The sequence below is a fragment of the Hesperophylax consimilis genome, chromosome 12 (genome assembly GCF_061612785.1).
Source record: "Hesperophylax consimilis isolate HC1 chromosome 12, BYU_Hcon_1.0, whole genome shotgun sequence".
Taxonomy (NCBI): Eukaryota; Metazoa; Arthropoda; class Insecta; order Trichoptera; family Limnephilidae; genus Hesperophylax; species Hesperophylax consimilis.
In genome coordinates, this window is record NC_142847.1 from 5,873,534 (window position 1) to 5,886,385 (window position 12,852).

A 12,852-nucleotide genomic window follows, 5' to 3' on the forward strand; every position below is an offset into this window, starting at 1 on the left:
GAACAAACGGCTATTAACCATAGAGCCAATTTATTTATTCAAATCCATAAGTTAACCATAGAAGAATTAAAATGTGCAACTCTGCGAAACCTAAATTACCGAATACAATTTGAGAAAAATTTACGAGACTTTGTGAATTATTTTTAGTATGAAAACAATCCATTATATAAATTGGGCGTTAGATTTGAACTTCTTACAAAATATTATGATTAATATTTAAGAAGAAAAATTGTATTCAAGTGTTATTTTTAAAAAGTTTAATCTAGCTTTACCCTTTAATTTTAAATAATATCACATAGTATTAGTGACACGCTAGATAGTGTCAAAACATCACAGAAACCTTAAAGGGGGAATCCCTCAGTACAAACACCCGCCATCTTCTCATTACTCTGCGCAAACTTGAAGAACATGGACTCATGGGTAAAATCTGTATTAATTAATTAACAAATTCACGGCGATTGTTTCTAATCAAACTTAGCAACAGTTTGGCCATTTTATAGAATGTCTAATTTTAATCTGTTAATACTTAGCGGAACTCCATTGTATTAATAAAGTACAGTGAAACCTCAATCTATCATTTTTTAAGGGACTTGAAAAAACAATGAACGTGGGAATATAAAAAACGAGTCACTTGGGTGAGCTGCACAGTTATCTGCAAATAATATTAAAAGATTTCGGTGTTTTAAGGCTATTGCTGCGTCAAGGACCTTAAAAACAAATTTTAAATATTAATAGTCGTCGCCTTTATGTTTGTGTAGTACTTTACGAGTCAGGTTTTCGTACTCTCAAAACACCTTCATAGGCTTCAGCGATTTGCCAATGTGGGAAGGGCTCACTCATGTCAATTCCATCACTGTTGATGCAAAACAACATGGAGGCCCTCTCATTCGACCCTTTACCTCCATGGCACGATGACAACTAATGACTAATGTCCAGAGATGTGCAAAATGGGTACCCAAAACCATTTGAAAATGCAAAATACCTGTTTTCAAAATGCATTGAAAATGCAAAATGGTTTCTCAGGTCAAACAATTAAAATAATTATAGAATTTTAATTTTTTTTTGTCATTTAATAAGGGACATCAATGTAGAACAAACATGATGGTAAATCCAAAAAACCATGACTACAGATTATGAAACCACAAAAAATTTGCGCGGGACTAATGTTGCCAACGTAAAAACATAGAAACTGCTATCTAACATTTAATATTACAGCGTCATGGCCCCATGTTCAGTATTTGAATCAGTATTTTTTGTAATGGTATCACTCAATTGCCAGGGCTCCTACCAGAGAGCAACTTGACAAATGTAAATTATCTCTCATAGCGAGGTTGAGGACCGACTGATATTTGGGTCTTATGAAAAAAAGATGAGTGGAGAAAGTAGGAAGAATGTTGCAAAAAAGCATTTAAAATGGAAAATGCATTGAGAAAAGCATTTAAAATGCAAAATGGTTTTTAGAAAAGCATTTAAAATGCAAAATGGAAAATACCCATTTTGCATTTTGCATTTCCATTTGAAATGGATTTATTTGAAATAAAGCACATCTCTGCTAATGTCAAAAATTTACGAGTACCGTTAATTGAAACCAAGCATTTTGCTACGAAACATGGTTTTATATGTTTACATTTTGAAAAACGATTGATTGAGCAAAATGAACCGATCGATGCAATCTATTCTTGCAAGTTTTGTATGAAATTAATTTGGGACCTAAAGAAATAAACGACAAATGCGGGAAAACGATTATTTGGAGAGAGATCGGTCAAGAATTCACTGTACTTAAAAACCAATTTTTAAACTTTATTCCACTATTATATCATTCCGACCGAACCTTTATTAAACTTGGCCATAACTTAACCGAGTGCAAAACTTCTCCGTTTCCAATGCAGCTTACCATAACTTATGCCGATCGGTACACCGTGGTTACTAGGCAAACCATTTTCCAGCGTTAACCACAGCTAACCGATGCGACAGTTTGATAAACTATCAATATAGTTGAATAGTCAGCAAAAGAAGTTTCTGTTGAACAGATTTAAATTATGCATTCAATATCTATAACCAATGATTTGTTCACAACAAATGTTTTAGTATTATTTGGTTAAAATTTTATTTTTTAATAAGAAAGACAAACATTACCAAGTTATGAATAACATGACAATATTTGAATTTGATATCTTTTGCACTGATGGAGGGTATACATAATTAGCAAAGGAATGAACCCGCAGTGATCAATGAGCAATGTTGGATAAAGCCAAAAATAACTGATCCTCCTTTTTAGCTGTTGTATTTTACACTTAGCCGCCACTAAGGATATCTTCGAAACACAGGCCTTAAGTGTGACAAAGAGAAAGCACATTAGTATGTGAAAACTATCGCCTTGATTATGGCCATTTATTGTACCAGCGGAATAAATGAAGGCTGAAGCGCTTCAGTCGATTACCGGCGCCACCATGCAGTCCAGGGTGATGTCCTCGAGGTTGGGGTACACGAGGACCTTCTCAAACTCCTTGCCCAGCTTCTTCTCTATCCAACTTGTGATGTAGCCAAAGTTGATGACTTGCGAGCCAAAGATGGGCTTTGCTTTTATAAGCAATTGAGGACTTCCGCGGAAACTGTAATTAAATATATACACATAAAGATCTAAAGTGTCGCCTATGCTATCTATTTCTAAAACTAATTTGTTGCTTACTGCACCGAATGATATAGTGGCATCTTTACAACAGTGCTTCCACGAGCCTTGAAGATAATTTGTTACATTGCTAACCCCTCAGGATAATTTGTTCAGTTTTACGAACAACCAGCTATTACCCAAGTCAATTTGTTCGTTTTTGGGAACAGTTCATATGGTCTCTTAGAAATCTTTACATCTCCCTTGCTGTTCTGGTGAGAAATATAAACTAAACGGTGTTAGAAAGAGAAAACACCATGCTTTATATTAAATCAATTAATTCTAGAAGTTAACCACAGAAGAATTAAAGTGTACACCTTTATGATTCCAAAGATTTCAACTGCAAATTGAGAAAAGATTAGGAAATTTTGTGAATTTTTTAATAATAATTTTTATTTGAATCGATAAAAAAGTGAGGTAAAAATAATGCTTATAAAATAATACATTAATTTAGTCAAATGGTGTTTTTTTATTATCAGTAATTTGAGTTCAGTGTTTAGACGAAAAAACTTAAGGTGAGCCATTTTTATTAAATTTGATTTTAATTAAATTAAAAAATAATAATTATATGTTTATTTCTAATAATAAATAGTGAAAGCGTAATCCATCACCTTTTTTTTAGTTTTCGGATACATTCAGAAATGTTCTATTTATTTTGATTTTATTTCTGACAGCATCTTTAACAAATTAATATAACAGGCAATATGCCAGAGGCCTGAGGGGTTAGTGTTAATTATACTATTGAATTAGGTGCTAAGAGCTAGCTCAGAAAATAATGTTTTCAAGTATATTTGTCTGTACAGGGATATGACTTAACCACACAAGCGATAGAGATTTCCGGGCATTCGGTTTTGGATTTGGCCATGCTCATTCCAAAAATCATACCTCCCAATATTAATAAGGAAACATAAACAGCTTTCTGTGGTTTAAAGCAAATGATTCCACCTATAATCCACAATTTATGACATATTTTTAAGTTTTATAAAATTTAAAAAAAAAAAAAAAAAAAACGTTAAATTGAATCATGAATATGTTAGTTACTGAATTGCATGTAAGCGATAGCTACCCAAATTTGGGTACTCCAAAAGGGAGAATATCCAAACATAAAATCTGGAATGCGGTTTGATTCCTTAATGTTTCTATAGCAAGGTAAATGTGTGTAAGATAAAGGGTAATCTTACCCAAACCATATACGATCTGAAGGTGGTGGGGGGATGTTGATGGTAAAGCAGCCAATGAGGGCGCAGACCTCCACGTTGAGCTTCAGATCTGTGTTGGACACCCCCTCCATTGCACGCTTCACACACTTATACTCAGTCATCTGAAATAGACAAATCAAATATATATGTATTGATAAATAGACAGGTCAATAATATATGTAGCGCTATATAGGTAAGTAAAATATACATATATTGCTATATAGATAAGTTGCATTATTGATAATAATTAGGACATTGACAGACATAACAGAAGGTGCAATGAAATCAGACTATCAAAAAAGGACAAAGTCAATATACGCAAAACAGTGTATTCTACAAAGGGATGAAATATTATAACGCGCTGCCGGAAACCATAAAAACTACAACAATTAATATATATTCAAAATAGATTGTAAGAAACACAATAAGCAAAATAAAATGTATGTAAGTTATAATTAGTGATTGGTAGAAAAGAAGACATTGGATTACATGCACCATAAAATAATGAAATATGCACTATCAATGCCAAAATATGCACTAACAATGCCAAAATATGCACTAACAATGCCAAAATATGAACTATCTATCAATGCCAAAATATGCACAAACAATGCCAAAATATGAACTATCCATCAATGCCAAAATATGCATTAATAAATTTCAAATTATGCATTAACAAATTTAAAAATATGAACTATCTACCAATGTCAAAATATGCACTAAACAATGCCAAAATACACACCATCAATGCCAAAATACGCACATACAAATTTCAAAATATGAACCATCTATTAATGTCCAAATATGCATTAACCAATTTCAAAATGTGCACAAAAATGACAAAATATATAACGAAAGTTTAATTTCTCTCTTTTATTATTTTAAAATTTCACATTTAAAAAAAAAAATGGTTCCTAAGAAAAATAATGAATAATAAGCATTTCTAATTTGAACAGCCCATAATACTTTTAAGATTGATATGGCTAAAATTTAAGGCTTAAATATGCAGTAGTGACCAAACAACTTTCAAATATGAACTAACAACCAAAAAGGCTTAAGTATGTGTAATGCAATCCAGATGCTATATGCATATAATCCAATCTGATAGTATTATTGTCCCAGCGTCTGGACGATGTAGGCCCTCTGATTGGTCAAATTAAAATTGTCTGTTTCGGGTAACTTGAATATTAAGACACGATTCCATACTAAAATAGGATCGCCTCATAATAATACGAGATTTCTTCAAAAGCATCGTTTCTGCTCATATAATTTTTGGATAATATCGAAGAAAATATGTTTTAGAAAGTTCATAATCCATTGGATTAATTACATTACAATGAAAATTCTCCACAGTTACGTGATTATGTTTGACGTTTATAAAAATTCACGCGTTTCTTCAAGATGGCCGACAGAGCGCACCTCTGGCGGTTTAAAAACGAACCAAATGCCTGGCGCGAATATTTAAATATGCAGCTCACAATACTTGACTACTTACCATTAACAAGCGTTTTATAAGAAGATTTCTTCTGGAAGCTTATCACTTTGTAATGGCATTTATCATTATTATTTATATATTTTTTTCTTATTAATTATATCTGATTTTATATTGGCATGTTTTCTAATTTCTAAAATTTCAAAATTATTTATTTACGATGCTTTATATCCTGAGTGAAGTATTTTAAGACCTGAATTTTTATCTAAAGTGTGATCATTATTCAAAAGATTATTTGCAAACTCAGATTCACTATTTCCATTTATAGCCCTGCGATATTCTTTAGTTCTGACTTCAAAGTTTCTATTGGTTCTACCTTTGTAAAAGAAATTAAAATCATCTCAATTGAGTTTTTAATTCCTGATTTTTTTGTTTGAATTTTGCTATCTTTATTACTAAGAATATATTTCTTCATTGTTATTAGTGTAAAACGCCAGTTGAATGGTACCAGGATTGTTTATATATATAATTTTAGAAGTATCGTTATCCACAAACAGAATTCTACGCCATTGTTTATTTCTATCTTTAGAAAGACCGTTTGAAGAGAATGTGTTTAATTTTTTTATTTAGTATTTCAACTATCAGTTTATTAGAATAACCGTTATTAAATGCTATTTGTCTTATGAATATATTGTTTTATGGTTATATGCTATTTGTTTTTTTCAGGTCTTAAAATACTTCACTATAAATAATTTTGAAATTTTAGAAATGAGGAAACATATTAATATAAAAGCAGATATAATTAACAAGAATTTTTTTATAAACTCTCTTTTAAATATTTTCCCACTCAACTGGTCTTTCCCGTCTAACGATATTGTAATTCCTAATTATTATAAACCCAGCCTACTCTTACCCCTCCCCCCTCCTTCCACTTCTTCTTTCCCAATTGCAATCTATATTTAATTTTTGACTTCGGTGTATACACAATAAAATTTAAACATTGTATTTATTTATTTATTGGACAATTTGCATAGCGCCGCTTTTGTGAGATATCGCCTCAGGGGCGCTATATTGTAATAATCTACCTTTATATATAGATTTTTACTCTCCTGATGAAGGTGTATATATAATCTAGCTTTAAACTTTATTAGATACAGTAACAGTTGTAGGTAAAGAATTACCACCAGTTGGAGTAAAATTAACACATTTTAATTAAACCGACTGCTACTGTCATCGCACAATTACCCTCCTTTTATTCATAAACACGGGTACAATTAATCAATATGTAATAATCTATTATTTAAGTCAACTTTGTTAAAACTATCTTTAATTGTGACAAACTAAACGATATTGATTCAACTTATAGACATTGACGGTTGTAACACATATTCAAACACTGCAAGTCTCCTATGAGCTAATTATATTAGGTACGATAACAGTTAATATCAGTTGTAGACATGTAGTCAATAATAGTGTTTCATTTGAAATAATCCATCACAAATACGTAAAATTTAATTTATTCAAACAACTGTCATTCTTATTATGCGTAAATTTAGCATGTTATTATTAATTAACTCCTTCCTGTTCCGTGTTTTAACAATATATATACCTACTCACCCTCTCTCTGTGAATGTTCTAATATCTATCTATTAAATGTAACTGTTGTTAATATCACTTAAAATGGGCGAAGCCCAACTAAGAGCCGCCCGCAGGGCCTAGCAGAAAAAAACCCGCGGAGCGGGTTTTTAACTGCTAGTGCCTAATAATCACCTAAAGAGACAATATATACTAGAAAAATTTGCATGCAACATAATATTATAAACGTATCTTAAATTGTCATTAATATAAAATAAAATTACGAAAAACTTACATGTTGAAAGTATTTGCTGGATGCAATTTTGTCCACCATTCTTAATAATTTCTTTCCCGTAGTGTTTCCTACGGTGGGGTTACTCGTTGGCATAGCTTCACTGCAACAAAACATAACAAAATTAACATAGGTAAATATAACTGGAAAAAATCTAACAAACATTCAGGAAAAAGGAATGATGAGAAATATATATGACGCATTAGTAGATGGTAAAAGTCAGGATTGTACTGAACTAAAAAAGCCAATGTCCACTAATATGCTGATTTATAGAATTCACAGCGTTGACGACCGAAGGCTGCCGATCGCCTGGATGGAGTAATTTCCCAAGATCGCTGACAAAGCGATTGAGTTCATCAGAGGGCGATGGAATTTGGACTAGATTCCATGACACAATACTGGAGTTTAGTGGAGGACAACCTCGTTAGCAGTAGTAGTGTGATGAGGGATTTTTAATTAATAAAAAGTAGTTCAGTAGTTAAGAAGTTGATTATATTCAGTCAATAAATACACTCTACAGAATTGAATTGTTATCATTTCTCTACTCTTAAAAGGGGCTGACGCGGTAGCCTGGCGGCTAGTACGGAGCCACAACCGTAGTCTGAGTCTTACAAGAGGATCAATGAATGTGGACGAAGTAAGAGGAGCATGTCAGGGTGGGTGTTCCATCCTCTTCCTACCCCTGCTTGTGTTAGGCTAATTATTCTCAGAATCAATAATCTTTAATGTTAAAGGTAAAAATTTTAATGATGAGTCAATCTCATATCACCGACTTGGACAATTGAGCCTGGTTGAAGGTGGTGTCGTCATCCGAACTGCTTTCTGCCGTGTCTTCCATGTCGGAGAAATACACCGCCATGTTCTTCTTCTTGGCGTTGGTTGGACTACTGGAGGTGCTGGCATCTTGTTTATCATAGTAGTCCTCTGTACAAATAAAAAAAACAGTAATTATATTATTATAATCATGACATATGAGTAGCGTACAATTTGTTTACATAATAATAATCGTCCACTTTATACAGAATATTAATCTAAATAACCAATAATACATGTGTTTTCCTATTCTCTGTTTCAAATGTTATAATTTTTACTACTCCCAAACTAGACACCAAAGACTATAGATATTTTATCCACTCGAGCGATAGAGGTTTCCGGGTGTTTGGTTTCAAACTCGCCGGCGCTCATTAAAAAAAAATCATACATCCGAATATTGATACCGAAACATATAAACTGCTTACTATGGTTTAGAGCAGCCCTGGCCAACTCGCGCCCATACGTGCGGCCCTGTTAAACATGTTGATTACTATAAAAATACATTTTTTGTTTGTTCAATGTGTGTTTTCTTTTCACATCTGGCTGTAGTATTGTTTTCTTCACATTTACCTGATTGTACTTTCAGATTACCTCTGAAATAATGTCTGTACGTGCAGCCCTTTGTAAATTTTAGGTCGTCAATGCGGTCCGGGGTGCAATTTGGGTTGGCCAGGGCTGGTTTAGAGTCAATAAATCCACCTATATTTCATCATCATCATTTTAAGGTTTTATAATAATTTTTTTCAAGTCATCAAAAATAAATAGGCAAAACCCATCTACCTAAATTTAGGCAGCCATGGCTCAAGGCCTAGAGCAATGAGACCTAAATATGGGTAGCCATCATTCGACTGGTTACATAGTTATAAAGAAGCACGGTATCATTAGTATACAACAGGCAACATAAAATCATTCCTGTGCCCAAACCCACACTTTTCAGTTTGCGGGCTTATAGCGTAAAGTTTCAGGTATGTTGTTTAGCAACATAAATTATGACTATTCGCAGATGATGCGCTGATGTCTTTAACACCCTGTATTACTATACAGGGTGTTAAAGACATCAGCGCATCATCTGCGAATAGTCATAATTTATGTTGCTAAACAACATACCTGAAACTTTACGCTATAAGCCCGCAAACTGAAAAGTGTGGGTTTGGGCACAGGAATGATTTTATGTTGCCTGAAAGGCTAACATACAGATACAGTCTGAATAACCATAACAAATTTCACAGCCTTGCTTTACACCTTTTGTGATACCAAACCAACCTTTTAACAAACCATTCTTCCTAACACGTGCTTCCCTCGTTCAGAGGCGCAATTCTCTGCAGAAGATTCATGCTCACTTCGCACAAGGATATAGATCAACCAAAAACAAAACACCTGTTGGGAATGAAGCATGGTGCGGTGTGGCAAGCCACCAACGAACATTAGCTAACTAATAAATCACGCCCTTTCTGCGCATGACACATGTTTGCGCACCTTCTTTTATTTGTAGTCTAGCTATGACAGACCAATAAAGTTGACAGGCAAAGCTAATAGAGTGGCTACTCACTCCTGCTGTCCTTCAGGCCCATAGGTAAGGTTAATGGAACATGGTAGACAAAGCTAATATAATGAATGGCTACTCACTCCTACTGTCCTTCAAGGCCATGAGGTTCAGCTGTGTGGTGAGGGTCATGGTGGCGCGGCCGCTGTAGGAGACCTGCAGGTCAAGCCAGAGTCCACACGAGTCCAGTGTGGGGGCCGAGGAGCCGTGCACCTGAGGGGCTTCGAGGCCCAGCTCCAGGGATGACACTGACAGGGGGCCCATGAAGGATGGCAACTGAAAAAAAAAACAGTGAATTGTTAGTACTAAAACGATCAAGGGTGCTGCTAATTGATTTTTTTTTTTTAAAGTAGCCCACTGCTCATTGGTGATTCGTAAGCAAGTTACAATGATCCGGTAGTTCTCGATCAACCAAGGACTAATACCAAGTGCTATTTATTCATACCAATGTATGGATTGCATGTTAGAATTTACAAAATTCGCAAAAGCAAGCGCACTTCAGTATTAGGTGTGTAGCGACACGCTACTGACCATAGGGCTACACGCAAAACGCCCAACTAGCGCCTGGAACCTGCCGCTGCCACTGGTGTCTACCCAGTTAGCGGTTGGAATATGCCGCCGCCACTACTATGAACTATGCGAGAAGGTTAACTACGGCGTCTTGTTGTCTAAACAGTATGGTTGTATGCATGTCAGCTAGGGCACAACATGTCAGGATGTGACTCCGTACTCAGTGATGTTGTAGTCACTCGACAGCATGTGTGGTGGAGATGATCTCCACCACACATGGTATCGAGCATCTAACTGGGGGACCAAGAAGATCCACGATCTCACTATCACTGAGCACAGATCCACATTCCAACGTGATGTGACCTAGCTAACATGCATCCCGCCATCATGCACACAACAATACTTACAGTAATAAGACAATAAACATCTTTCATTGTCTCTATCTGCAATTACCCACAGACTTGGTGACCCCGACATGATTGGTTACCCGCAGATTTTGAAATGAAATAATTGGGTTTAAAATTTTAATTTAGTTCTACTCGGACATTTTTCTAATTTTCATGATTTCCTTTTTAAATACCTGCGAATTTAGTAACTTGAGGTGTTACTGTACATTATTTGGAATAATTTTTGTAATTAGTTGTACCTCAAAAAATCAAAATAATTTAGATAGTTAAAACATTATTGAAAGTCCATTGACAATTTATTGTAGGTACTGTCAAGGCTAATGGTAGGTTTTGTGAATGGTTTCTTGATAAACAATAACCTCTTCTTCACAATAAAACAAATTGTCTTTATTTAGACTAGAAACTATAATAATTGAGATAAGATTAAGATCTATCTATACTAAAGCCATTTATGTCTTGTAGCTTGAACTATCACAGAAAGCATCACCAGTTAAATTCAATCTGATTACCTTTAGGCTGGATAGTTTCTTCTGTATTCTATCTTGAACTTTTGCAACGAAAATGGGATTTTTGAAGGTGTCAAAAGCCACTCGGCCCAGAACCGCATTCAGCCACAAGAAGTCTTCACTCGGTTTTTCGGTTTGCTCCTGTAGTTTGTATTTCGACTAGAAAATTAATATTTAAAAAAATTAAGTTAGAAATGATAAAAATATTTTAAAATATGATGAATATTTGTGATATCAAATAAATACATTTTATAGATACATTACGATGTTTGTTGGTTTACATTACGAAATACGAAATTTTTAAATATTCAAAACGATAACAAACTCTTAAAATAGCAAAGGCAGGATGTTTGGAGAAGAGTAAAGGAACTTTTCGTTGGCGGTCGATGTCGGGTTTGGAAGGAGTGGTTGGGAGTGAAGGATCAGATTGGGGAGCATAATTTTCCACCTGAAAATTAAACACATCGTTATGAACTGAAAAAATGCAGGTTTTTCAACAGTTAAAATTAGATTGAATTTTCAGATTGCAGAATTTCAACATAACCTCATAACCATGTAGTGGGAATGCTGTGACTGTTTTATTGGTACTTCAATGGAAGGTGCTCTGAGTAACTATGGTATTGATTACCACCTTTCCACAATCAAGGCACATGCTGGACTTATGTAGCACTTTTTATGTTTACTTCTTTCTACTAAATGGGTCTCTCCAAGACCCTTAGGAAATATAAGATTCAACCTTTCCTCTTCTTAAAAGGACCTCACACGGCATCCTCAGAGAGTAAATATATATTTTTTAAATAGAGTTTTAAGAGGGAGAGGGCACCTGGAATGAGACAATCCAATGTACTCATAAAAGGACCAGACCCTAGACGAACCAAGAAACTACTCGATATGGACAGAAACTCGCTGAGGGAACTGGTAGGACTACTAATGGGACACTGCCATCTCAGGAGACACATGCAGATATTGGGAGTGGAAAACACCAATATATGTAGGAAATGTGAAGATGATAAAGAGACTACAATTCACCCATGGTGCCAATGTCCTGCCCTGGTGGGAATTAGTCTCAGACACCTGGGGAGACATACAGTAGAACCAGAAGACATAGCCACATACCCAATGACAACCCTGGTGAACGTTATTAAAGGGACTGGGTTGTTGTTAAAGGATTGAGGTAAAATGGGAGATAGCACAAAGGGCCTATGGCCTAAGTGCTCACGGGAACTACGTGTAAACCGTCTCCGCACTTAAAAAAAAAAGGTTTGTCTTACTTCAATAATATTTTTCATATATCTCCAGAAGTCAACTTCTTGACCAGGTCGGAAGGAATCCGTCAATATGGATTCCTTCTGAGTCTTTCCAGGAGTCCAAAGCACCGAGGGAACGTCGGAACTGCCGGCCGCCTGGAAAAGCGATAATAGTGCATAAGTATTACATTTGGGATTACAATGGTCTCACTGGATCACCTATTAAATTTACTCACATTTTTTTCGGATTTGACGCTTCCAACTCTGACCTTTGAATCTGGGAAATCTTTTTTAGATTTCTCATCATCGTTAGTCTCAGACTTGTCCAAGATATCGCTGGCAGTAAAGTCTTGTTTGATGCTCTCGTCAGAGGCACAATCCAATTCTTTCAGGGCGTTGGCCTCTTCTATGGCAATCCTAATTCTTCTGAACCTAAAAAAAAACATAGAATGTCATTAAAAACATATACATAGAGAAGAGTGTTGTTTGGGTCGAGTGGTTTTGTTTTTTATACAAATTTACACTGGAGGACCAGGAAAAACCGTGATCTTCACAAACAGGTGACCACAACATCACTAAGCACACATAAAAAGACCACCCCATCCCATTTTTCCACCCCTCCTTAGATTGCCACATTATGCTACGTATACATCCGTGAGC

General features: G+C 35.0%; 1 protein-coding gene across 2 annotated transcripts in view; it reads right to left on the bottom strand.

The window, feature by feature from the left end:
- Positions 1-2,003: 2,003 nt before the first annotated feature.
- Positions 2,004-12,852, bottom strand: part of LOC149419050 (uncharacterized) — a 36,673-nt gene continuing 25,824 nt past the window's right edge. For both annotated transcript variants that reach the window (XM_089638091.1, XM_089638092.1), the window contains 8 exons: positions 12,429-12,624; positions 12,217-12,348; positions 10,949-11,104; positions 9,606-9,798; positions 7,940-8,090; positions 7,170-7,269; positions 3,850-3,989; positions 2,004-2,612 (listed from right to left, as the gene is read on the bottom strand). In XM_089638091.1, coding sequence (XP_089494217.1) covers positions 2,429-2,612; positions 3,850-3,989; positions 7,170-7,269; positions 7,940-8,090; positions 9,606-9,798; positions 10,949-11,104; positions 12,217-12,348; positions 12,429-12,624 — 1,252 coding nt within the window. In that variant the 3' untranslated portion in view covers positions 2,004-2,428. The remainder of the gene's footprint in view (positions 2,613-3,849; positions 3,990-7,169; positions 7,270-7,939; positions 8,091-9,605; positions 9,799-10,948; positions 11,105-12,216; positions 12,349-12,428; positions 12,625-12,852) is intronic.